The sequence below is a fragment of the Spermophilus citellus genome (genome assembly GCF_964194105.1).
Source record: "Spermophilus citellus genome assembly, chromosome: 12".
NCBI lineage: Eukaryota > Metazoa > Chordata > Mammalia > Rodentia > Sciuridae > Spermophilus > Spermophilus citellus.
In genome coordinates this window covers 106,374,669-106,401,895 of record NC_138198.1, presented here as the reverse complement: position 1 = coordinate 106,401,895, position 27,227 = coordinate 106,374,669, and the positions used below count along the sequence as shown (strand labels likewise).

The window sequence follows — 27,227 nt, the reverse complement described above, 5'->3', positions numbered from 1 at the left end:
AAGAATTTTGTAGTTTTTTTATTATTTTACTATTAAAATTTTTAAATCTTTAAATCAGTTAATCTTCAAGTAAAGACTAATCGTATATTCATCTTTATACATTATATACATTTGAGAAATAAATAGAGCTTTAAGTAGCATTAAAAAAAAGACTCATATATACAAATAAGGCTTCAAGCCAAATGTATAAATACACAACCCACTGAGGATTCAGTCCCCAACTCTCCCCTTCCCGGAAACAGAAGTCAGAAGTAACCGGGACACAAGGCCAATAATACAAGTTTCACTTTGGCTAGAAAGCAGTTGCAGAAGTACACAGTGGATGGGGAGCACACTCTGAATTAAGGCTTTACTGGTTATGTCTTCAGAAGTTTGGCATTCAACAGTGACACAACTTTGGCACAGTGCAAATTTAAACAGTGTCCTTTAAAAAAAAAATCTAAGTACAAAGAAAATTGCTGTCCCACCTCCACCTGATAGCACACCTCCTCCCAAATAATTCTCACCCATAAAAAACCCAACCTCTTGGCACAGGTTTCTCCTGGTTATATATTAATAAAAGAGTTTGGGGTTTTATGGATGGCTCCGGAAGGATTCCATGTTTGTCGCATCTGAGGCATATTGGCAGGAATTGGCTATAGACAGCTTCATGAAGTTTCGGAGATGAGTGAACCATAAACTTTGCCTCCAGGAAATCTGGATCCTTGGCCCAGCTCCACCACCAGCTTGGTACATAATCCCAGGCATGTGGCTGAATCTCAGTAAGCCCTGATTTTATAAAATAAGGTTAATAATAGCTGCCTGCTCACCTTGCTCCAGGTGACGCACATGCAAATGGTTTGAACAGTATAAAAGGGTTGCTCATCTATCATGTTTCTTCATTCAAATCAAGATCCAGAACTGAAGGCTTTTCCAAGTTCAATAGCATAAATGCATTGGTGTGAAAGCAAGATATTTCAAGAAGGAAAGCACTGTGTTAACTCTTAGCTCTGCTGACAGGGGATACTTTCTGTAACACAGGGTTGGTTCATTTTTGACTTTTTGCTGTCCTGGGAATCTAACCCAGGGCCTTGTATGTGCTAGGCAAGCACTCGACATGCATCCTCAGCCCCAGGTTTCTGTGTAAACAGTATGTAGAGCATATGTAACATCTAATAGATCCCAACCCTGTCTAGCAATTGGCCATGTGGTCCCTGTGTGTATGATAAACAGCTAGTGATTGAATTGTCACTCTTGGAGGAAATGGCACCTGTTAACTAAAAAGAAATAGAAAGGAACCACTTAAAGCCTCAGTCCCCAACTCTTACAGCTTGTAGCCCCCCCATTCCCCTCCTGTTTTTTACCACATGGAATCCCATGGATCACTAAACTGGAAGGGATTCTAGAAAACACTAACCCCATGAGCTTCCAAAGAGAAAGGTTGAGGAACATGCCTACTGCCACGAGCTAATTGAATGCCCAATAAGCACTTGTTCAATCAAGAGATGAACCATGGAAACAGGAGAGAGCGGATGATGTGTGCTTCAGTGGGTGAGCAAGGAGCTGGACGGAAGCTCTAAGATACAACCAGTATTGACCAGTGCAGCCGGTGGGAACTCCCACAGCAGGGCCTCAGCCCCAGGCGAGATCTAAGGTTCCCTCTTTGCTCCAGTGAGGTAAGAGGACTGCCATCCTGACTTGAGTCAGCTCTGGAGGAAAAGACCTCTCACTAAGTCCCAAGTCAGGCCAAGCACAGCCACTGCCCAGCCAGCCTTCTGGGGTCAGGCAAAACCTGGATTCACTCAGCCACTGGGAGATTGCTGGGTGTGCTCGAGGGCCCCGGGCATTCGGCTGCTCCCACACAGGTCTGGCCTTGGCTCCCAGGGACATCAATGGAGGTTTGGAGTTAGACTTCATCTAGGGCGGCAACTGGTGCTTCAACAGAGCAGTCTCCTCATGCAGAAAGTGGCAACCCTCACAGGCAACAGAGGTGGGCCCAGGGGCTCCAAGGTCAAGTCCAAGAGGAGTCCTTCACTGGGTGGGTCCTCCGCAGTAACTTTGCTCCATGTGCACGGACGGCTGGACGGCGGGGTTGGTTTACGCGTGCTGGCAACATGTCCAGGCACCCTTAGACCAGCTCCATGGTTGGACTGAAAAGAATCATACAAGTCCAGCGTTCGTTAGCTGGCTCACCAGCACCTGGCAGCCCTGGACAGGGCTGTGCTCTGACCCAGCTTCTGACACCCCTGGGCAACTATTTTGCTCAATTTCCTTTCTGAGGAGCCGACAAGATCCTGACGGCTTCTTTCTCCTTCCTGCCCCCAAAGCCACAGCTTCACTCTGAGAAATACCCGAGGGGAGCCTCTCTGGGACCTTAGTTGCTTATATCACAATCCATGCATTCACATGTTTAGCATAGCAGGTGAACCCAAGCCCACACAAATAGGAGAACTATCAAAGTGCCCTCTTTGCCTCTGTCTAGAAACATAAGAAACTGTAATAAGGCAACAAAGAGGCAAGGCTGAGTCAAAAGGCCCCAATTCTAGTTTCAGCTACAGGAATGTGAACCACTCTGAACCTCTGTCTTTTAATCAGTGAGCAGGTGTATGATGTCCATGTCAAGAGGAAGAATATTGACAGTGTTGCATATGTCTAAGGATACCACAACTTCCTAGTGTTCATTTATTCCTTGAGATCCTCCTGTTTCCTGTTCCTTGCAGGGGAGGGGAAAGGGAAACTTATTTTCAAAAAGAAGTTTAGGTAAAAGGGTAAGGCAGGTCATGGCAATTTTAACCTTTAGAAGTTCTGGAGCAGAGAAGAATAACATATTTTAACCCTCATCATAAGAACAGTAGTCTTCCCGGGTGTGGCGTGTGGCCAATGAACAAGGCTGTTCAGGGGATCCATGAAGTTAATATATGAGGAAGCATTTTGAAAGGTATAAATTTGAACATAAACATAAAGAATTGAAATCATAATTGTAATGGAAAATCATATGAGCCCTCACTAGATGGAGTCCCTTAATTAGAGAGGCAGTCATTAGACCCCACACATCCTGTGATCACTGAGCCTGAGGTCCTGTTGATGCTCCTAAACTGGAGACAGAGCAGCTGGAGATGCAGCCCAGCCTTCAGGACTGGCAGACAGTTAATCCCAGGGGACCCCCCAAGTATGCTTGATAATTACTATCCAGACCAAGATGAGGTGATTCGTCTGAGCAGATAGAACCTTCGTGCTCAAGAGCACAAACTTTAGAGCAGAAGGACCTGCTCCAAGTCCTCCTTGTGCCATCACCGGCTGGGGGAGCTTAGGAGAGTGACTTCATCTCCCTGAGCCTCGGTCTCCTCATCTGCACCCAGGGATAGCAACACCTGCCTTTTGGGGTTGATGATAAAAGCAAATGATTGTGTAAGTCTCTGTATGCTGAGTGAGCATGTGCTAAGTGCTCAATGTGTGCATGAACACATGGTCTCCCCTCATCCTCAGCAAGCATTTAGGCTCAGAAGGCATGTGGCTGGTTTCCCTGGGGAAGTCCACTGCCTCACACCTTGACCTGGGCCTTCCTCAGCCTGAAATCGTGGGATTCCAGGATAGCACAGTGGGACACTGAAGCCAAACAAGCTGTCCACTGACTCAGCTCCACACACGAGCATTCCTGATTCTCAGAGGGGTGAATCAGGCCCACTAATATCTACCCACACCAAACTGGGTTCCAGAAAACCTAAAAAGCGAAATATGCTTTGTGCTTCTCCTCTCCCTCCCAGGCTGCTCCCACTCCAACCTGATTCCCGAAGAAGCTCAGAAGACTGGGTCTTCCCATAGCCCTGGGAATTCACAACTGAAAAAGCCTGATCCCAACAGGGCCACAGGCAATGAGCATCTTCAAGGGGAGGCAGACCAAGAGGCAGAGGGACATTCGCGCCCTCTGACAACCTATGTTTTTTACTGATTTATCATCCACGTCCTTCCAGCAGGAGGTTGGCTTCATAAGGAAGGGGTTCTTGTTGGTTTGCTCATTCATGGCCCAAGTGCCCCGGTCCATGCCCAGCAGGTACAGGTGATCAGAACACAGAGAAAGTCCTGGTTACCTGGTTTCATTTTTCATTCTCCAGCCATCCCGACACTTGTGAAACCAGAGCTCTTGGCCAGGGGATATGCTGGTGTTCTCGGGGTCTTCGGTGCAAAATGTCAGCCTAAAAAAAAAAAATAATAATAATAGAAAAAAGAAACCACTGACATTGCCAAAGCTCTAAGGGGATGCAGACCATACCCTCTGGATTCCAGGCAATTGGAGGCGGGAAAGGGAAGTTTTCATCATGCCGTGCCAATGCCAGAGCTTCAGAACAGCCATGGCCACGGCTAATGCTGGACTCCAAACTGTGTCTTAGTTTGAAGGCTTCTAGGATCCAGCTTCACACCTTCTCCCCTACCTACCCCAAATCCTGCCTGCCGTCAAGGCCATTGCCTCTTGGAAGCCCCCATGAACCTAATCCTCTCTGGACCTCTCAACTTAGTAAAAAGGCATATTCTATCTAGATGTTGTTTTTACAATTGCCATTACTTCTTATGATGTGCAGTTAAAAGTGAATGTGTCGTTTTATTTTACAGTATTCTACACTGCCTGAAACTGCTGTTGGTTCCTATATCTACAGTCAACTTCTCCACTAGACTGTGAACTCCTTGAATGGAAGAATTCCAGGTGCCTCTAAGACAGCGCTCCATAAATACACATTGGCAAGAGTAACCGGAACCCAGCTGCAAGTCAAAGTGTACAATTCAGCAAATAGGCAGCCAAGATCACAAGAAATGGCCAGGGGCCTCGTAACCATTTCATGATAACCTAAGGCTATCCATGTAGCCTCCCTGGTGTTTGACCAGCATGACTGCATAATCAAAAATGTGTGAGGAACTTGACCCTGATGCTGAGGCAGGACAAGAACCACATTTAGAATGGTTTAAAAACTTTTCCCAGGAATCCCTAAGGATGGCTTGCATCACTCACAGTCTGGAAATGCAAATGAATACATTAGGGAACCCATGAGAATGGCAAGAATGTCCCACCAAAATGGTGGTGAGAAGGAAGGAAAAGGAGAAGAACTATTACTATGTGACTAAGATTGATAACTTGTTCAACCACTTTGGACAGAGAATAATAACAGCTGATTATATTGGAGGCTGCATATATGAGAACTCAGCAATTCTACTTTTTAGTAAACTAGCCACAAAGAAGCCCCACACAGAGGTGCAAAGAAAATGCACCCCAAGACATTCATCTCAGCACTATTTGTAATTACAAAAAAAAAAAAAAGGTAAAAGTTTAAGTATTCAGTGTTTGTACAATAATGACTTATAAGAATTAAATCTCAATGTATTGGATTAATTTCATAGACAATGTTTCAATGAAAAAAGCAACTTGTAGAGCTGGGATATAGCTCACTGGCAGAGCATTTGCCTAGCCATATATTGTTTAAGGATATAAACAAAAATACTAATGGCATAAAAATATGAAGTAAGGAAACACTACCATTAGTTAATGTTGAAACATTGTTTGTATTTGGTTTGAAAGAAGGGGAGGAATGAGATCAGGAAAGAGCACAATGGGACTTCAACTGTATCTATAATGTCTTACTTTTAAAACCTTCTATCTGAAACCAATAAGGAAAACTGCTTACATTTGTTAAGTCTCAATGGGGATTAAATGGGTGATTATTATACGTGAAATAGTTTGTAAAAGTAATCATCTTTCTGCTACCACACCCACAGGCATAGGCTGTACTTAGAAGAGCCTAGAGAAGTTTTTTTTTTAAAAAAAAAAAAAAAAAGACAGTATTATCTAGTTCACTGGCTTGGTACTAACAGTCTCCCCCATCTGAGCCCCCAGACCAGACATGCCCAGAGGAAGGATCCAAAGCTCCAATTCAGCCCATCTGCTGCTATGCTGGGATGCAGGTGGATGGACGCAAAGAAGGCGTGGGAAGAATTGAAATGAAGAAAATGCCAGGAGAGGGACCGAGAGGGTGGAAGCTGCTCCCCCCAACCCTGAGGCTGGCAGTGACCACTGCAGAGGTTGGGGGGAAGGACGTGGTGAAGAAAACCCTCCTCTCTTGACAAAGGTCTCCCAGGCTCTGCTGGCTTTGAGCCCTCTTCCACTTCTGTTTAGATAGAAGCCTGCTCAGAGAGTTGGGGCACAGTATCAGAAGTTGACATATAAAGGTCTGGGTCTTTCATGCAAGGCTCAGGGTTCCAAGAAGTGGAGAAGTGCCAGCTGGCATGGCACAGAGGATTCTTTGTTCCTTGAAGGTTGAACTCTTGCCCTACATCCCCCACTCAGACCCTCTGGAGAAGAGAGAGCATCATGCTCTGAAAACAAGGTGCTGTGGGAAACCAGGTCCTCTCACACAGACCTCCTCGGTGGGACATGCTGTTCAGTTAGCCCTGCAGTGAACAGATCGACAAGGCAGCACCCCTGAAGACCCCTGCCCAGAGGAACCCTCCTTCCTCCAGGCTGACACTGGGCTTAGAAAACAGAAAAAGAGCTGAATTCCAGCCCCTCTTTCCTAGTCCTCCCAGCCAAGAGCCTGTGATCAGAGCATAAGATCTGAGCCTTCTGCTCACCACTTACATGGGGCAGAAGAAGGAGCAGGAGTACTTACTTCCGCTGGGTTTCCCCAGACTTGACTCGGATGCGCCGGATATGCAGCTCCCACTTGGTGTTGCTGGGTTGAGACAGGTAGCTACGGAGCTCCTTCCACAGGTTGTACCATGACTGTGACGTCCCCTCCCAGGTGAGTTTGATCTTCAAGAGGTCACCCAAGTCCTCCTCAGTGTAGACCAGAAAAGTATTGGTGGCATTCAGCCCGATCTGCTCCACTCTACAAAGTGAGAGAGAAGCTTGTCTCACTCTCTGACACCTGAAAAACTGCCTCACTGTGCCAGGTGACACAGTGGCAGCACCTCCCCCACAAGGACTGGAGAGAAGCAGAAGTAAAGTCCCTCCCACAGGACCAAGGTGAAAGCTCAGCGGTGTTCCACATTGACAGAGAAAGAACTTGGTTCACAGCATCTGATTTCTTATTAAAACAATTTCTATGTGTGATGTGTCAAAATGCATTCTACTGCCACTATAACTAATTAGAACAAAATTTTTAAATTAAAAAAAAAAAAAAATCTGAGCATCTCTCTGTTCATGCTACTACTTCCTGGGGAGATGGGACCAAGAAAGCAGCAATGAGAAGGCACAGGAAGTCACATCCCCACACAACACTGTGCTGTTCCTCTCTGCTCATGGGTATCTGTCTCCCTCTCAGCTCCTAGCCCCTTCCGGCTTGTCCCTTTCATCGAACACTCAGTGTGGCTGGCCCTGGCCCCAGCTGTGTGTCAGTGTGTGTGCATACTAGACCCTGAGCCCTGAGCAGTGAGTTCCTTTGATGATGTTCCTTCACAAGCTCAACATTACTTTGCAGGGCACGTTGTCCCTGTGGGTCCTCAACAAATACGAACAGATGGTCATGTGCCCCTCCCACAGCCGATCATTTAAAAGGTACAGAAATGACGTTCACCAAGTTCCAGATTCCCTAAAGCCTCAGGTGTCAGGCGTTGCCTGAAATGAAACAGCAGTTCTGCCCAGCTGATCCAGCACTTTCTCACGCCCCTGATTCATCATAGGAGGTTCCCTCCCAGAGTGTTCTGAGTCAGGGTTAGTGAAGAGAACACCACAGGGAAAGTGGATTGGGGGCGGCTGGAACCAGCCAGCTCCTTCCCTAGGCAATCCAACGTCACTCCTGCACTTGTTCAAAAGCTCCCTTCCCCTCTCTGTGTGAGCCAGCTTGTTCTGTATCTTTTTTTTTTTTTTAAAGAGAGAGAGATATGAGAGAGAGAGAGAGAGAGAGAGAGAGAGAATTTTTTTAATATTTATTTTGTAGTTTTCGGCAGACACAACATCTTTGTTTGTATGTGGTGCTGAGGATCGAACCCGGGCCGCACGCATGCCAGGCCAGTGTGCTACCGCTTGAGCCACATCCCCAGCCCCTTGTTCTGTATCTTGAGCCAAAGTTGCAAAAGGAAACTCAGGACTTACATTTCCAAAGGCAGAATCTGAGAGTCTGCATTGGTGCCATAGAGGGTAACATAAAAGGTGGGCTCGATCTCTCCTCTGTTCTTGTAACTGAAGATGTGGATTTTCATCTGGTAATGGTAAACTGTAGAGACAGCAAATCAGAGATGCTGGTGAGCCTTGCTTGTCATCTCAGGTACCCTCACCCACACCAACTCATCCAGCACCCTGGATTTTAGGGATTAACATCTTTTTAGTGCAATCTGGCCTCCAGCCTCCCTTTAGTCTTATTCTGTCCAAAGACATAAGAAGAGGTCACCACTAAGGAAGAGCCCTGAATTTAGGGATTAGGAGATGTTTTGAGGATTTAGGCCTAGACAGCTTCTAACTGTGTGACCCTGGACTAAGGATTAAGGTATTAACCTCTCTGAGCCTCATATGCAACTTTCTCATGTGTAGAACAATACTCACAAAATACTATAGTTCTATAGCACTCTATAAAAATCATTTGTAATCCTCCATTCATCCTAGTTCAGTTTTGTTGCAATCAAATGAGAAATCAAATATGAAATGGCTTTGAAAAGTTTAATGCAAGACAGAAATTTCAGATATTGATATTATGATCATAGTGTTATTCACAGCACAAAAGGACGTCTCACCATTAATTTTTGAAGAATAATTTTCTTAGGACATGCCCAATGGGATCTGATTTGCAATAATTTGATATAATTATTATATATGATTATAAATATATTGGCAAACAAAATATTAAGGAGGAAAAAAGCCAAATGCAGTGGTGCACACCTATAATCCCAGCAAATGGAAAAGGAACCTTAGAGAATGCCTTTTCATTAGTTTCATGAGAAGGCATAACAGAAGAAAAAGAAGTAAATGGAGCCAGGTGCAGTGGTGCATGCCTGTAATCCCAGGGGCTCAGGAGGCTGAGACAGGAGGATCATGAGTTCAAAGCCAGCCTCAGCAAAAGCAAGGCACTAAGCAATTCAGTGAGACCCTGTCTCTAAATAAAATACAAAAAAGAGCTGGGGGTGTGGCTCAGTGGTTAAGTTCCCCATGTTCAATCCCTGGTACCAAAAAGAGAGAGAGAGAGAGAGAGAGAGAGAGAGAGAGAGAGAGAGAGAAAGAGAGAAAGACTAAGGGCCACTTTGGGGCCCGAAGATTACCTCTGAAGGGCATGCCTGCCCGTGTTTTTAGGTACATTTTGCTGTTCCTCTTGTTTCGCATTTTCTTAGCATTATAACCAATGCTATTGCAACGATTTTTCCGGCAGCTGAGACAGATCCCCTTTTTGAAGCGGTTGGAGTCTGTGCACTGGAAAGCAAAGCTCGGCTTGTCCTGATTCACCAGGGAATCCACAAAGAGGTGTACCGCTCGCTCGTGCTCACATTTCATTACCTCCGTGATGGCTAGGGGAAAAGACAGAACATGCAGGACAGGCCACTTCTCCGTGGTGACCCACTCCATCTATAATCACTATACACCTTATCAGTGAGAGCTATGTTTATTGAGTTTATTAGTCTTTTCATTTGTGTAATTCTTTTTTTAATTAATTAATTAATTTTTTTATTCCAATTTGTTATATGTTCATTTGTGTAATTCTTAATACGGGCCCAGTGATTCGCTAGGCTCCCATGAAGATATGAAAGTATTGACGACTGTTCTGAACTCCTAATCATTCACTCCCTTGGTAAGAATACAGCACCAATAAGACAGAGAGAAATAGAGAGTTCATATAATAAGTGCTAAATACAGTAATGCAGACCAACTGAGGAATGGGAGTTACTAAATGCTAACAGAGTTGTATGGTCACAAAACTCAGGAAGGGCATCAAATGTTACACATCATCTAGCCAGGGATCAGCAAAATATGGCTGGCCAGCTGGCTGGTCTTGTAATTAAAGTTTTATTGGAGCATAACCCCACTTGTTGGTGTATGTATTATTTGATTTTAGTCAAAAGGTGAAGAAGCAATGGTGTATGTATTCTCTAAGGCTGTTTCTGTGCTACTACCAGAGTGGATTAGTTGAAACAGAAACTGTATGGCCTACAAGGCTACAAATATTTACTAGTCAACCTTTAAGAAAATGCCCACACCATTCAACTACAGATTATAATTCAAAGGCCCATATGCAGGACATAGTGATGTACACCTGTAATCTCAGCAGCTCATGAGGCTGAGGCAAGAGAATCAAGAATTTGAGGCCAGCCTCAGCAACTTAATGAGGCCCTAAACAACTTAGTGAGACCCTGTCTCAAGATAGAAAGGGCTGGGGATGTGGCTCAGTGGTAAAGCATCCCTCAGTTCAGTCCACAGGACCAAAGGAAAAAAAAAAAAAGCCCATAAATGTAAGATAATTTGCTCAGGTTCATTCAGACAATTGGTTGCAAAGTTAAGAGTATAATTTGAGTTTTCTGGTCTATAATATACTTGTTCTTTGCAACCAGAGGCTGAAGTCAACAATAATTGGCCGAAATAATTCCTGTAATCTTAAGAAAAATCTGGCAATGCTACCTCAGCACCTTCATCACTGTCACCACTAATTTAAGAAATGCCATCATCCCAAAGCTGGGGCAGAGGCTTTCAGCCACTCAGGGCTACTTAGACATTAACCACATTGGGAGCAGGGAACAGCCTTAAGACCAAGTGAGAGAGTGGGACCTCCAAAGCACAATGTCTCAGAGTTCGGACAGCCAAGTGGAGTCAAGACTTGGGAAATGCTGCCAGCATCCAGGGCAGTGAGAGTATGGGAATCCCAAAGAGTGATCGGTCACTGGGCCACACAGCAGTTTCAGCAGCAAATTGACTTCAGCCCAAGTCTGCTGAAAATAGTTTCAGGCATTCAGAGGATAAATTGTAAGAGAACAAGAAAAACTTCTTGATTTGGCTTCTTTAAAATGTTACCAAAGCTTAAAATATAGTGTAGCCACACTACAGAATATCATACAGCCTAAAAAAAATAAGATTAATAAATGTACTTTCTCTGATGTTGCAAAATGTTCATCATATATTACAACAGACCAAAGAAAGTTGCAGAACAAAGTGATTTGGGAAAAATTAGAAGAACATACATAAATTTGCAAAGAAAACAGCCTGAAACAACACACACACAAACATCCATGCTGGCCACCCTTGAAGAGAAAACATAAGAAGGCATGGGGGTGGGGGGGTTATATTTTTTGCTTAATGCTATTCTATATTGCTTGATTTTTTCCAATAAACATGCGTGTGTTACTTTTGTCATAAAAAGAAATTAATCAATAACACCTGTGGCCTGGAAACACAAGAAAGCAAATGGATGCTATTAATAGGCACACAGTAGGACTCAAAACCTGAAACACAACACTGGGGCCACTGTGGGAGGAGTGAGAATAATAAAATGACTTGTGTGGGAGCACTGACAGCTCTGGCTGATTTAGAAGGAGTTTGGATAAACTGAGTCAAACACAAAGCAGACGATAAGAAACTCACTTCCATATGCAATTGATCCCAAGACATCATTGAATCCACAGCCCGGCTGAAAGTCACCCCCGTTGGGGTAGATGTCAATGTGGCCCACAGGCATCTGAATCCCAATGCTCAAGCCAAAGGTTCCTGTGTGAGTATGCAGAACATCCACAAAGTCCGCATCATCAGGGGAGAGCCTCTTGTTGATGTCCACCCCTTCAAACAAGGGCCCAGCAGGATCCAGCCCTGCAGCAGGAGAAGTCAAGAGAGATGACGTCAGGTACACCATGTCAACAAGGCCTGAGTTTGAGTAGAATTCCATTGTGCAGAAGGAAGGTGCCCTCTGCACCATGAATCCCGACATGGAAGCAGAGAATGAAATCAGGAACCTGTTTTCATGTGCGGTTGACCCAAGACATTGCCATGGAGATTACATCCTGTGAATGGAGAGCTGACACTGCCTTCTGAAGCCTCCTTGTGACCTGATGCCTTAGCAGAACCAGGAGACTAGCTACAAGGTCCACACAGCCACCAGCTCTGAGGAACCATGGGTGGTCAGAACTAGAGCACTTCTTGAAAGAACCTGGGCTGCTTCAGTCTCAGCCATTCAGTCCAGTCATCTGCCACTGAGCCTTCCACAGCCCTAATTTCAGCAGAATTTTTACAAAACAACTAAGTGACTACATCCTTCTGGAAGATTCAGTCTCTCTCAACTGAGCTATTTATATTTGGACTTACTCTTCCCTTTCCTTTAGTTATGAATCAGGCCCAGGGATGGGATGGTAAGAAAGGGGATACCTTCAATACCCCTAAAACACTGAGGATGGAATCCATACACCATGCCTCCAGAATTCCTCTTTTTAGCAGCCACAATGAGAAAACCCTTTGTGTTGAGTCAGCAAGAAGCCCTGCATAGGGCCCTGGTCCTCACATCTGAGAATGCACCAAGAGGACTGGGGAGGAGCTTGTTAAAAATTTGGGGTATACCATGTAGCTATAAAATTAAAAAAAAAAAAACTAACCCTCTGGAAGAATGGGAAAGTAAATAGTTATCTGTATGTAGATGTATTAGGAAAATAAGTGAGGAAGGAAACTTGTAATAGCAAGAGAATTGAAGCCATCGTTTAATTCTTGAATTATGTGAGTGTAAAACCATTCAAAAAAAAAAAAAAAAGAACTTGCAAAGCATAAAAAGCAGATTTCCAACTCCCTGACTTCTAGAGATTTTAACAGGTAGGTCTGGCACAAAATCCAGAAATGTGGATTGATTTCCCCAGGTGGTCTGTAGACCAGTTTTTGAAAAACATCTCTGTGCTTCAGTATTATCTATGAAATAGAAGCTGAATGCCTTTATTCATACTGTTCATGTGAGATCTTAAGAGATTAAGTACTTGTCGAAAATAGCCACATTTGCGAAGTACAAGTAATTATGGGAACTGGATTCATCCTTACCAGAAAGGCTCTTTGCCCTACAGACACACAGAGGGGACCTGGAGAAAGTTAGGACATGTGAGGTGCAGCAGACAAAAGGCTCTGATCAGTCTAGAACAGTGTTTTGCCCTCTGAGTGATTTTGCCCCCAAGGGGACATTCGATAATGTCTGGGGAAATTCTGGTTTGTCACAATTGTAAGAAGGAAAACTACTAGCATCTAGTTGGGAAAGGCCAGGGATCAGCTAAACATCCTACAATGCACAAGACAATGCCCCAGACATACCACAGAGCCCTGGCTGGCCTCACCTGTCAACAGTGTCTTGGCTAGTCTAGAAGCTCCAAGGCCAGGAGGAGATGTGGCCATGAATTCTGCCCTGAAAGGAGGAGATGGGTAACAGAACCAGATTCATCGGACCGACCCCAGGACAAAGAACCAGGGAGCACATGGGAAGCTCGAGAGTGTCATCTCAGGATAAACGAAATGCAAAGATGTCTAGAGTGAGCAGATGACTTGTAGGACTCACTACTCATGAGAACTAGTTGAGGCTGAAACTAAAGAACTTCCAGAAGAAGTTTAGATGATTTAATATTTGACCAAGGCAGAAAGGAAGCCCAGGATGTTTAGGGGCTCATCTTTAACCCAGAACCCAAAAGAAAGATGGCTACAAAAGCAGGGTTCTTCCAGGATAGACCACAATGACCCATTTTAGAGACGGGGAAGGACCGCAGTACTGACATTAAGGGGCCTCTTCCTGCCTCTTGCCATGTGCAGTAGTGGGAAAGGGAAAAGAGAGAGAGAGAGAGAGGGAGAGAAAACATTCTGCTTTGCAACCAATATAAGAGAGGTTCTTTGCTTGGTGTGAACAAAGGTCCCCACCAGACAGGCAGTACCATGGAAACCAAGCTGCGCTGGAGGAATGCAGGCAGCTGACAGGGCCCCACAGGCCAGCCAGCAGGCAGGCGGGGCCTTCACCTACCCAGACTGGGCGGGCCTCCCTGCTTGGAACTGTCTCTGACACACAATTATGGCCCACAGACTTGGGGTGGAGATAGTGATACAATCTACTTTTTAAACTAGTAATGGGAGGAAGAACTTACACCCTGCAAAAAAAAAAAAAAAAAAAAGGAAGATAGAGGACCTCACGTCTTCCAATCAGTTGTAGATTCCTCCAAACCAGCAAATGGAAAATAAACACACACACATAGGAAATGCCTGGGGGCTGTGCATTCTGGCCTAGCAGGGTTGAGCTGCTGTTCTTCAACAGCTTATCTTATCTCTACCTCCAGAAGAAAGGCAGGATTTCTTCTGGTTAGGTGCGGGTTCTGTAATCTGGCTTTGAATCCGAGTTCTGCTACTCTCAGGGTATTGGGCCTGTTATTTTATCACTGAGTCCCACAGTACCCATTTGTAAAATGTGCAGGGCTGCTATGTAATTTAGAGAGAGCAGGAGGTACCTCACCACTCACCTGTCCAGTAATTATGTTAGAGTACTTGACATCAGGCAGCATCAGTACTTGACATCAGCCTAGAGTCCACCCAGAGTGAACGTTTCATTCATATTTCTTACATTAAGCCCTCTACTAGCTGAGGGGAGAGATGGGGAGACAGCCTCCTCCATCAGACATGCACAGCAGTGTAAAGCAGTGAGCTAAATACCCTCAGAGGTGCTGCTGGCAACTTGATAGGGGCTGGAATCATGGGCTCCGCTCAGGACACCCAACTCCACACAGCACTGATTAGCATTCTGTAGGCTCCCTGGCCAGCCACAGCCAGAAGCCCTCTCAACAACTGCCACCCAAACAAGTTGGGGAGAGAACTGGAAAGCCCCTCATGATAGCCTCATCTCATTTCAGGTTTAAAAGCAGGGAAAGACCAGAACTGCAGTTTGTCCCTGTTGCCAATGACACTCTGGGCCTTGACTCTGAGGGGGCCCGAGTGCTGCAGAGTGAATCCAGAGGGTCTACCCCTAGAACTTATCACCTCTGGTTCAGGTAGAACCCAGAGTGGCCTCAGGTAGAGCCGTTCTGCACCCGCAGTGGGTTAATGAGCAGCCAGGAGTGGCCACACTCCCACAGTTCACTTTGGACAGCTCAAGCCCCACCTTCTTAGAAATAAAAAATAAAGCTACCAAGCTATGCTAAATGGAATCATTGAATCTAAATGAATGTCTTTTGATATGATTTATATCTGTGCATATATTAGACTTACACCCAGAGACGGTAATGGAGACAGTCCAATGAAGCCTCACAAATATATTTTTTAAAAAACTACTCTACCAGCTTATTGCCAAAATCTGAAATCCTGTCTTTACTAAATCATTCTTTATCTAAGAGTCCTGTTTTGTTTGGGTTTTCTTTCTTTTCTTTTCTTTTCTTTTTTCTGCTTTCTTTCTTCCTCCATGTTTTCCCATTCATAACACCCACCAGGCGCAGGGCCTGGACTGAGGCTGACATGGGATAGGCTTACTCTGCCTCCCCTTTTTCTATATGGTCAGAGTAAGAACAGAACCTGTGGTAAGCATCAATCAGGAGGGCCTAAATCCTGTTTTAAAATAAAAACACTACAGGGGAAAAAAATTGACCCATCTTTTCTTCTAGGTTACTAGCTGCTATGGTCTGTAACTTGATCCCAAAACACATATATGTTAATGGTATTTGGAAGGAAGGCTTTTGGGAAGTAATTAGGCTTAGATTAGATGAGGACATCAGAGTGGGGTCCCCATGAGGACATTAGTGGTTTTCTAAAAGAGAGAGTCAAGCTAGCACAATTGTTCTGTCTGGCTATGGGATGTCCTCCACCATGTTATCATGCAGTAGCAAGGCCCTCGCAGATGCCAGAAGCTAAATAAACTTCTACACTTTAAAAATTACCCAGTCTGGGCTCCTCAGTTACACCAACGAAAAAAGAGTCTAAAAGGGCATTCTTGGTACTTGCAGGTGAGGGAGAAGCTAGGTACAAATACAGGTAAAAGTAGGTTGAAAGGAGGGGAGAAAGTCAGGGCAACAAATTTACCACTAATTTTAGTGTGAAGGAACTTCTAGGGCCCAAAGATGGAAAAGAATCTTTCACACTTTTCACAATCATTAAACGATTCTCACAGTGGAAGTTCGCTGAGACTCAATTTTACAGATAGTAAGCTCAATTTTCAATTGACCAACTGGTATCAATGTCAGAAAAGTCTCTAATTATCAATAGCCTGATGGTTAGCATATTTATTAATAATAATTAAAATGAGTAATTTTAAACAAGTTACTATTATTAATAAATATGCTAACCAACAGGCTACTGATGGATGAAAGAGAAATCAGAGGCTGAATATAAACTAGAATCTATCATTTCTTCTTTTCTCTTGAATCCCTGGAGTATCATGGGTGGAGACCTGAAAAGAACACCCAAAAGCCTAGAGGACGGGTCGCCATCCGGCTTCTGCTCCTTAGTTCTCAGCCATTTGCCCCTGGGTAAGTTGCCTCACCTCTGACTGTGTCTGCACCTGTTAGACTAGACCAGTGGTTTCCAAACTATGTTCCCCAGTGTTCAGAGACCCTGAAGTTCCTCCAGGAAGGCTCACAAGGCAAGGCTAACACCAACCACATATTCCTGCCAGCTTCAATCCAAATATCCCCCTCTATCATCTCATGTACTGGGGCCCTGCACAAGTTCGATTTGTAAAAGGGTTTCTGTGACTGAAAAGAACATCTGGAAAGTTCTAGATTGGGTATTCGCCAAGTTCCAAGGCGAGCCTCATTGGGGAGCACTCTGGTTCAGAACACCCATGTTAGAGAGTGGCAAAGGGAGCTCAGGGGTCACAGATGGTGGTGGAAGCAGGGCTTACCTGTGATTCTGCCCACTGTTCCTTTCACAAAGTTGCCAGCGTACCCAGCCACATGGGCTCCGAGGCTATAGCCAATCAAGTGAACATTTCGTAGAGAAAAATCATCCTTCTCCTGCAGGAAGTCACCAAAGAGTGTGAGATGAAGAATGTGATCCTGAGCCCCCAGTTCCACCCACCATTCAACAAGTCCTTCAGGATGGAGTAGGGGCCATGGGCACAGAGACTCCCCAGGGCATCAGTGGCATTGCTGAACATGCAACACACATGACTCACAGCCAAGGACGGGGAGGTCACAAGGACTTGGTGGCACTTCAAATGCCGAAGGGGCAGAGCAGAGGATGTGACTATAGGCTCCATATCTGACCCTTCCCCTAAATGTTCCCTACATGTTTTCTATTCTATTTGGCAGTATGAGGGGGCAGAGGGAGAGAACAGTATGGATGAAGGTCAAAGTCGCCATACTCATTAGAAACTGACATGCCAGCCACAGCCTGCAGCGGATTGCTCTCTGCCTGCCCTCATAAGGCCTTGACCTCCACCCTGGGCCCAGGAGCTGCGGGCATCCTCACCACAAGCCCACATGTGAAGTCAGAGTTGTAACATGGTTCCCTTCCAGAGCATTCAACTGTGAGGGAGTGAGGAGATAGGGAACTGACCCCATGGCTCAGGGACCCAACTCTCTCAAACAGTTGTGGCAGAGCAGAGTTGGACTGCTCAAGAATCTTGCCCAGAATTCTGCTAGAGTTCCAGAAAAGCCAGGCTGGAATTGCCCAGATCCTAGAGTCACTTTGCCAATGTACCCCTGTCTCTCCTGCCCTGGTTAAGTCCACTGGTCTCAAGCAAATCATTAACCTATAAAAAGTAAACACAGGACCTCAGGATCTGTTTTCCAGACTAAATATTTTTAATGAGGTATTAGGCGGCATTTGTTTGAACAAACCTCCTTCCCACCCTAAGAACAGCCATGCTTCAGAGGCAAGAGCAGACTTCAAAAGTTATTTGAAATTACAAACCTGACTGGCTCCTGGCCATTCCCAATAAACCAAGAGTATCAGCTTCTAAGATCAGCAAGTAACTAGCCATAAGGCAAATTTTCTTACAACAAATAAAGTCACAGGAAAAATCTAGAGATCTATCAATAATTAAAAGGCTCTCTGAAAGTTCAGGCTTTCAAATATTTCAAATAATACTGAATTCAGCAAAAATTTTAATCTCTATTTTTTTATTGTTTTGTTTTTATTTTATTTTTTATTTTTGGTATAGTTTGTTGTTTGTTTTGTATCGGGGATTACATTGAAGGGCACTTTACCACTGAGCTACATTTCCAGCCCTTTTTATTTTATTTTTTATTTTTTTTTTACCTCGAGACAGGGTCTCATTAAGTTGCCCAGGCTGGCCTCAAATGTGCAATGTTCCCGCCTCAGCCTCCCTTGTAGGTGGGATTACAGGCATGTGACACCCTGCCTGGCTAATCCCAATGCATTTGATCAGAATCTGGAAATTCATGGTAAAGTATGGCCTGTATTTCCTAAAGCCATTCAGATTTAAGATCCTGCTGGGGAGAGGTAATGACTGCTTTCATTCTTTCATTCCCGGTTACCTGCAGCCAGTCGAGCATCCTTGCCACACTGTGACCCACCATCCTTGTGTTATTGACAGCATCTCTGTAAAGCTGGTGAGCCAGGGGCAGCCAGTCAACTACCACTACATTGGCGTCTTTCTCTCTCATCTGCAGGGCTGACACGAGTTTGTACAGCCAGTTTGCAAGCATGCCACTCGTCTGCAAAGAAAATGGGGAACTTATTTTTATATATTCTTCTCCTGGGCTTCAAAACTCCCAACGAATACAGCATTCCATTGCTGACCCTCTCCCCATATGATTTTAGAGCCTTCACAGTTACTGCTTAGGAACTAAACATGTGCACATGAGCACAGCCAATCAGAGGCAGAATTGCTACATGGGAGTTTTCTTTCATTGATCTTTACATCCCCAGATTTTCCTATCAAAACTTTCATAGGTGGTGTCCTATGTAGCTGCCCCCCACTGTGGGTTGGTAGTGTTACAAGCATGAAGTCCCTGTCACAGGCAAGTGGCCTGCTCCATCCTTCAAAGACAGCCCGGAAGGGTTGCCTTGGAGAATTAGCTACTCCCTTAGAGATGCAGGGAGATGCTGCCTCCTAGGCAAACACAGAGTTAACAAATGACCCCTTCCCACAACCTATCTCTGCCATCTCTTTTGACCCCAAAGTAGTGAAAATCCATCCCTGGAATTCCAAATTAGAATCCAGAACACATTTTCCCACAGAAACCAAGTTATAAATGGTGACTGAACCCTATCTACAAGTACATTATCAAATAAATAGATTTTCTGTGCCTAGCCTGGGAACCCAAACACGATTTACAATCTTGCTTCTATGGGAAACGGCTGTTCCAAGTTCCAAACACATTATAAAAGAACTTTCTGGAATGCACTTGTAAGTCACAGGCAGTTTGTATTTGCATTTTGACAGGAAAGACTTAAAAAGGTTCAAACACATGATTTCAATCGGAGGCTGCAGGATGAGGACAGACGGACAAGCCTTTAATCAACCCTTTCTTCACATTAGGTAGGTAGACGCCAACCCTTCCTGCCCTTGACCCATCGCAACTGTTGGTGATCGACCTAAACACCCAGAAAGAATGTTAACAGATATGAATTTCTTATCATTAAGTGGAAGAATGTCCCCTCGCAATTAGCCCAGGCAGAAACCTGCTCACTTAATAGTGCCATTTTCCTATAGACTGTCATTGCATGAATGAATAAATCCCTCGCTGGCCAAGAGCTTCTGAAGCTGAGCGTCAAAGCCCTTTTTTGTTGAGGTTTGTCATGGGCCTTTCAATGGGAATTGCTCAGCTAGGGCACATAAAGAGCCCCAGTGCCTTTAAACGGGCCCATCTCTCTGCAAATACAAGGGCGCCATGCCAAAGGCAGCCAGCCAGCCAGGCCAGCTGGCCCTCACAGACTCTGAGCTAGTCAAGTTGCTTCAGTTCAGCTCAGCCCTAGCTGAGCAGGACGGCCCCCTCCAGGCAGTGGTTGACCAATGTAATTAAGTGCAATTAGAGGGTCCTTCAGAGCCAGTGGAGCTGGGCTGCTGCCCTCAGGAGACCCACTTTCTGAAAGCCTGTTGTGTGCCAGCACTAAATACCGCCCTGCTGGAGTCCACATGGCCCCCTCAGCAAAGTGCCCATTACATTCTTCACAGCTGTCTGAAATACAAGCAGCCCACAAGGAAAGAGGGGGAGAGGGTTTAGAATCGGGAAGCACCAGTATTCTTTTTAATTGACCAAAACAAAAGGAACCAAATCTGTGTAAAACCACAGAGCTCCCTCCTCAGGCTCACCGTCCATCCATGAATGATGAAAAAGGTTTTGGCTGTCACGTCGAAGCCACAGTCTTCTAAAGACTGGTTGTGGCCCGGGGAAAGATAGCATCCTTCATGCTCTGGGTCCTTAGAGGTGCGAAGGTTAAAACTCACAGATGGTTTGGACACAGCTTGGACCTTCCTGGATTCGTGAAGTTCACCTGGGGAGAAAGAGTAGTATAGATGCTTCTGGTGGCTTGGGTAGTGAGAGAGCTAGGGTCTGATTCTAATTCCATCTTGAGCAAATTACTGAAGCCATTTGGGTTTCACCCTTCAAGAGAATTGTGAAGATAAAGGGACCTCTCATCTATATGCAATCAGTATTAATTAGTCACTGTCATTAATTACTTTGCTCTGAATAAATGGTTGCCTCTGCTTTTCTCTATTCTTGCCTACTGAAATAACTTCTTCTTTCCCTCAAGTTCTACTTTTAAAGCATGAATCCTCAATTCTTTTCCTGAAACGCTTAGGTCCAGTTAAGGTTCAGAACTCAGAAATTTGCGTATTTTAGGAAAGCATTATAGAACATATACCATTTACTATATAACACTAGCAGTGGGGTCTGGGGAATCCCTTATGAATCAAAGACACTGGTATTTCTGCAGAAAAATATAGGAGTGCTCACATTTAATGGCAGAAATAAACATTATAAGTAGCCTTCTGCCTTCTCAGGTCAGGCTTTGCTGCCAAAGGAGTTCAGATCAGGTAAGGCTAGGTTTTGCTGACAAACAAGTTCCCAACAAATTTTCCCATTTTGAGAGATATTGGATTTTGCAATTAGAGTTCAGAGGCTATTGACCAGTGGTACAGTGGGCTTTTCCCTGTGTTCCCAATTCTATTCCAGCACTTACTTCAAAGACCTCATGCATCCTCAGAGCCCTGTGCAGTACCAACAGGCATCAGGCATTCAGCTTGTTGGTTACATAAAGGATTGAAGCTGCACCCCTCCAGCTGCACTGCTTGCACACAGTGCCCCATAGGCAATGGCCCTGCTCCCCAAAGTGCAGCCTGCTCCACTGATGGTCCCTGTATAGGTAGTCACTGTCACCCCAACACTATTCCCAATGATCATTAATGGACCCCCACCAGCACTCTTTCAGTCATCCTGGTAAGCATCACTTGCTAACTACTTAGGAGATCAAACTCTCCTGTCATCTACAATCGGGGAAATACTAAATGACCACCCAGGAGATTAATTTATTGCAGAGTTAAGAAGCAAAAGAAGCTGGGCATGGTAGCACATGCCTCTAATACCAGCTACTTGGGAGACTGAGGCAGAAGGATCACAAGTTCAAACCCAGCCTTGACAGCTTAGCAAAACTCCATCTCAAAATAAAATTAAAAAGGCTGGGGATGTAGCTCAGTGGAAGAGCACTCCCTTAACATGTACATGGCCCTGTGTTTAAACCCAGTTACCCACCCACCCCAAAAATAAAAAGAGGGAAGCAAAAGAAATTATGGAAAAACATATTATAGTTGAAGGGGTGGTGGGTGTTAAATTGGGGCAAAGGAACAGAAGGTGGAAAGAAATATACCAGATGAAAAGGGGATAATGTTCTGTAAAATATAGCACATGAGCAGAACCCAGGCTATCATGAAAGTCATGAACAAAAGCTCCAACTGGCAGAAATTTGAACCCTGGACATAGTTTGACAGCTCCCCAACTTCCACCTGGATAGCCACTCACACAGAGAACAGATGGGAAGCCTAGAAGAAAAGAGGTCTACTGTCCCCTGAGACAGACTTACAGATAAGCACATGAATGGGTAAAAAAAAGTTCACCTTGGTTTCTGGCTCGATCTGTGACCCCACAATACTCTATCTTTATTCCTGCTACTTTGGGCCAGGGTCACTTCAGTCCGTGGGACTTTATGACTGTTCTTCACCCTGGTGTCCTTGTGGCTCATTCTCTCACCTCCTTCAGCTCCTTTGCTCAAGGATCAATCAAGTTCTGGGTAACGCCTTTCCTGAGCACAAATTAAAATCTCACCACCTTCCACCAGCAGCACTCTATAACGTCCCCTCTACTTTCTTTTCTTCCATAACCCTAAGCACCATATATATATTTTCATAAATGCACCATCTGTTTTCCCACCAATGACATGGAAGCTCCACTAGGACAGGGACTATAATCCTGTACGCTTTTTTGCTGTCATCTCTGCTCCTGAAAGAGTTCTTGGCACTAAGCAGGAAAAGAACAAATAGATTTCGAATGAATGGCATGGCCTCCAAATCATCAAAAGTCAGAATATAGGACCTGGAAGGAACTTCAGCGTTTCTCAGGAGGCAACTAGAGAGGGTCATGCTTCTAGTTAGCACTAGAGTTGGAAACCTGTTAGGCAAAGCAAACCTTCCCCATTCATTTCCATTAACAGCCCCATGCACATATAAGCCAACTCGGACCTCTGCAGACAAGTGGATGAAATGATGGGGCTGGGTTTTGGGATTTCCCAGCCTTTCTCTACTTAACTAAATGATAGTACTGGCTCCAAGTGACCCCCTCACTCCACCAGGCAGACTGCCTCCAATGGAACAGACTTCCATACAGAACTCAAAAGGAAGAAAAGCTAGAGTCTAGGAGGAGGCCCGGGAAGAGTGGGGAAAGAAAGAGCTTTGGGGAGGAAGAGGCTGACAATCTGGAGGAGCTAGGACACCAGGCAGCCTCTCAACCCAAGCCACCCACTAGATGCTCCCTGCAAGCACTAATCAAACCAAAGCCAGCTCCTCTGCCACCTTCACTTTCAAAACCCTGGGCCAAGGTTAAAAGGAGGAGCGCTGGAAGGCAGAGCTCTTTCCAACAACTTTTTTGCCTCTCAACCCTCCAGCTTCAAAGACAGGAAAAGGTTTTAGAACTGCCCACAGGCAATCGGGTGGCTGGACAGCACCGATTAAGGGACTCATACAATGGAAGCAGGAGGGATGAGATAGGGCAAGACAGACAACACCCTGCCAGCCTGTTGCCTCCTCTTGACTTGCCAGGGGATGCCCTCATTAGAAGCCCTGAAGGACAAGTGGCTCCAGGTTGATGAGGAAGATGGACAGCGCTGTGGGGAAGCAAGGAGGATTTCGGAGGAACAAGGAGGAACCAAAGAAGGGCCGGCAAGACAGAGAGGACCCAGCACAGAAAAGAAGTGGGGAGTGGGTAATAAACTTAGATGCACGTTACCTTCCAGCCGTCCCTCGGGACCAAAGGGTGTGGGGCTTCCCGCCGCAAAGCAACAATAGGCGCTCCAGAAGCAGAGTAAAGGAACCGAGTTCTTCATCCTTCCCTGCCACGCCCCCTCCCCTGAAACAGGGATTTCAAACAAAACAAAACACCACCACCTCCCGAGTCAGTAAGACCAAAAGTGGGCACCCTTCTCTCGGTTCAGATTGATGGGCTAGAGAGAGCTGGAGGAGAAGGTGGAAATTGAAAACCTGGCTGCCCTGACAGCGGATGGTGGGAGGGAAGGGCGAGGAGGGGCTTGCGGCAGAAGCCGACCTGCGCTCGCTCAGAGATGTTGGGAAGCCGGGCTCGCCACTGTCACACCGAGAGCTCCTAGCGAGGTAGTTTTTTAAAGTATTGAAGTCATCTGACCCATCGCCAGATGGTTATTTGCATAATTTATTCCCAAATCTGGGCTCTGATTGGTCACGCCTTCGGTGACGCCCAAACCGAGACTCCCCAAAGTTTGAATGAAAGCGCCCGCACACCCACCGCGTGGACACTGGCACAAGTGGCCTTGCTTCCGCGGCCGCTCCACAGGCTGCCGCGACTCCCGCCACCTCCGCTTCCCTGTAGTAGTTTCTCTCGCAGACTCGTAGATCCTCCACTAGCCCTTCCGCCCTCCGAGGGGCACATTTCCCCGAAACCGTGCGCGCTCTGGGAACGCGATCCTAGGCGAACTAACAGAGAGTCGGGATTGGGGGGAGAGTGCAGCAACAGGTGCAAACGTCGTGATTGGACTAGAGCTGGGGGACTGTGGGCTGTGACCCACGCTTCAAAGTCACACAAAACCTGCTCAGAGTACCTGGTTCCACCACTAGCTGCAAAACTCAGCCAGACACCCAGTTTCTCCAAGGCCATCCTGTCGTCCCCAGTACGCGGGTGACCGTTCCTGCCACTTCGGGATTTGAGGAAAATTGATAAGAGTTTAATGTTGGAAAGGCTTAGTGCGGCACCGGGAATGTGTAGGAGTAGAGGGATAGAAGGCGACCCTCCCCAAAGGGAAGAGTGAGCCTAACTTGATGGAGAGATTCTTAGAAGCGTGGCCCAGCCTCCGCTGCGCGCTGTAATTATCTGGTGAGTGGAATTAGACACTTTCTTCCTCTCTTTCCTCCATCATTTCCCCCCTCTTATCCTTCCCTTTTAACTGAGATCCCAAAGATGTTGGAATGAAATGGACAACCTTACCCCAGGTATATGTATGACTGCACATATGGTGCGACGCTACATCCTGTACAACGAGAGAAATGAAAAGTTGTGTCGCAATTGTGTATAATGAATCAAAGTGCATTTTGCTGTCATACAGACCTAATTAAAATTAATTAATTAATTATTTTTTAAAAGTGAAGGGCGCCTGAGACTTTGGCCTGAAGTCTGCGTCTGGAGCTTGGGACCTTGGCGGAGCCACCGCGTCTCGAAACCTGGGAGGACCCTGACCGCGCCAGGGAGCTGGAAGGAACCAACGCGTTTTCTGCGCACAATGTCCAGACTCCTTCCAACCGGGACAGCTGGCTCTGCAAGGCGGCACCCTTGACCGAGAGTAACCCTGCAGTCATGAGGAACAAGTCCCGCCCCTGACAAAGGAGAAGAACCCCCGCAGCAGCCCCTTCCGTGGTGTTGACGCTCCAGTTTGAGAGTCGACAGTTTGAGGAAAACGATCCGGAGCAAGCAGGTCCTGTTCTGACCTATCCTAGTTATTTTGTTACTCCAGCTGCCATCCGAGCACGCTTTGTCCCTCCTGTGAGCTATCATCCATTAACAGGAGGCAAGCTGGCTGTATTTTGTTTTAAATATAAAACTCAATACTCTATATAGGACGGTTAGTCATCCCCAGACTTGTCAATCTCATCCCCCGCCGGCCCTCGCTCTCCATTGACAAACTATGCAGACACAGATCAAGTGTTAGCTCCATTGTACAGATGCAAAAACCGGCACCAGGGCAGGCTGCACATTTAAAGGCAATCTCGCAACAGGATCCCTCTTTTCTGCTCTAGGTTTGATTTGGCCAGTTGACCTCTAAATATGAGCCGCTGGCAGCCTTATCTCCATCTCCTTAATGGTTGAGGCAGGGGGTAAACTACGATTAAAAAATTCTTGCCCATAGAGGTGGTGCACCCGTGTGGCTCAGGAGGCTGAGGCAGGAGGATCACAAATTCAGGGCCAGTCTTAGCAACATAGCAAGACCCTGTCTCAAAAATAAAAATAAATAAACGGGACTGAGGATGTAGCTCAGTAGTAAAGCACTTCTGGGTTCAATCCCCAGCAAACAAAATAAATAAATATAAAAAATTAAAAATCCTCCTTAGGGGCTGGGGATGTGGCTCAAGCGGTAGCGCGCTCGCCTGGCATGCCTGCGGCCTGGGTTCCATCCTCAGCACCACATACCAACAAAGATGTTGTGTCCGCTGAGAACTAAAAAATAATAAATATTAAAAAGAATTCTCTCTCTCTCTCTCTCTCTCTCTCTCTCTCTCTCTCTCTCTCTCTCTTTCCTCTTTCACTCTCTCTTTAAAAAAAAAAAAATCCTCCTTAGCCCAGCAAGCTCAGCTACTCTGGGGATGAGGCAGGGTTGGTAGAGCCCAAAAGTTCAGAGCAGCCTGGGCAACATAGTAAGACACCTTATCAAGGAAAAAAGGAAAATCCCCTTTCCTGTTGAGTTGTTCATAGCCATTGTCCCAATAATATTAATTGGACAATATGGAGGGTGCGTCTTGGAGACCTTTGTCACAAGTGAGATATTCTGGGAGAGGCGGGTATTGCTACAAAAATTGACTATCCTGTCTGAGGGAAAAAACAAGATCAACAAATCAATGCCCATTTTTTAACTTCCCAGGCTATGAAACCAGTTGTTTTATTGCTGGTTGGTTAGAGTGCCCCCCTGTGTCTCCATATTAAAATATCATGTAAGAAATTCCAAAGGACAATGAAATTTTAATAGTAGCATTCAAATGTATATCATCAACTCCTGTTCTCCATACTTCCCAGAAAACCCACAAGGAGATCTAGGAGCCTTCTACATGAAGGAATTTTCAACTGAGGAGTCTGGTGGAAACTTCAGTTGTGTTTTATCCAGAATTGCAAGGTCAGGACTACCATGGTAAGAACTCTAGTCACTTCCTTTTGGCAACCCATCTTCTAAAAGGCTCTTCCTATGTTACGGCTGTGAATCTCCCTTGTATGGAAAGAGCCCACTTTGCACTACAGAAGCTAAAAACCAAACCCTCACCTCCCCAACCTCCCTTACAGCTGGTTCCCAATTGAAACTCAGGCAAGAGCTGGCAGCCAGGTCTGCTCCTCTGGCTGGATAGTTTAGGGGCACTGCTCTCTGCTTCAGTGAGTCCTCCAAGCCTGGGTCTTCTGTCCTGCAGAGACTCCAAATGCCACCCAATATTTTATTAATGAGTTTATCTTTAGCCTTAACTCTCCAGAAACCTCTTGTATTGCTTACAACTTAAAAAAAAAAAAAACTGACTTAATCATCAGATGTTTATTGAGCAGCCATCCAGAAGAAACACTGGATTTGAATGCCCCAAGGCATTTGTTAATCTCATGGGCTCTAAACCTTGAAAGCCATCTTTATGTCATTCTCTAATATTTATCTCCAGCTTAAATCCTCTACCTAAACTGCAGACGTGATAATGATCTTAGTTACCAAAAAGGATCTCAAACATGCTACATTCGAAACTGAGTCCCCAACTCGTCCCTCCAAAGCTACTCCTGCCTCAATCTTCCCAATCTTAATAAGTGGCAAATTAATCCTCCTAGACATTCCAGCCAACAACTGACGTCAGATTTTACTTCTCCCATTTTTTTCTTATCCCAAATCCAAAATCCAACAAATCCCAGTGGCTCCTCCTTCA

General features: G+C 45.5%; 1 protein-coding gene across 2 annotated transcripts; it reads right to left on the bottom strand.

Moving 5' to 3' along the window:
• LIPG (lipase G, endothelial type) lies at window positions 1–23,683 on the bottom strand. Of its 2 annotated transcripts, none has more exons than XM_081263659.1 (10): window positions 21,014–21,240; window positions 20,142–20,323; window positions 18,361–18,540; window positions 16,761–16,872; window positions 11,519–11,740; window positions 9,214–9,456; window positions 8,057–8,177; window positions 6,633–6,851; window positions 4,068–4,172; window positions 1–2,129 (listed from the first exon to the last, which is right to left on the bottom strand). In XM_081263659.1, the coding sequence occupies exons 3-10, from the start codon at window positions 18,529–18,531 to the stop codon at window positions 2,108–2,110; spliced, it is 1,215 nt and encodes a 404-aa protein (XP_081119785.1). In that variant the 5' UTR covers window positions 18,532–18,540; window positions 20,142–20,323; window positions 21,014–21,240; the 3' UTR covers window positions 1–2,107. The 2 variants fall into 2 exon arrangements, with proteins under 2 accessions (XP_081119785.1, XP_081119784.1); XM_081263658.1 differs by lacking the exon at window positions 21,014–21,240 and adding an exon at window positions 23,329–23,683 and having other exon boundaries at window positions 2–2,129.
• Between the last annotated feature and the right edge of the window lie 3,544 nt (window positions 23,684–27,227).

Coding starts and splice junctions, on each gene's coding strand:
- LIPG (XM_081263658.1), bottom strand. CDS start 23,425: ATGAAGAACTCGGTTCCTTTACTCTGCTTCTGGAGCGCCTATTGTTGC. Junction 20,324..23,328: donor TCCCGAGGGACGGCTGGAAG/GTAACGTGCATC, acceptor CTTTCTCCCCAG/GTGAACTTCACGAATCCAGG. Junction 4,173..6,632: donor TCTGGGGAAACCCAGCGGAA/GTAAGTACTCCT, acceptor TTTTTTTTTTAG/GCTGACATTTTGCACCGAAG.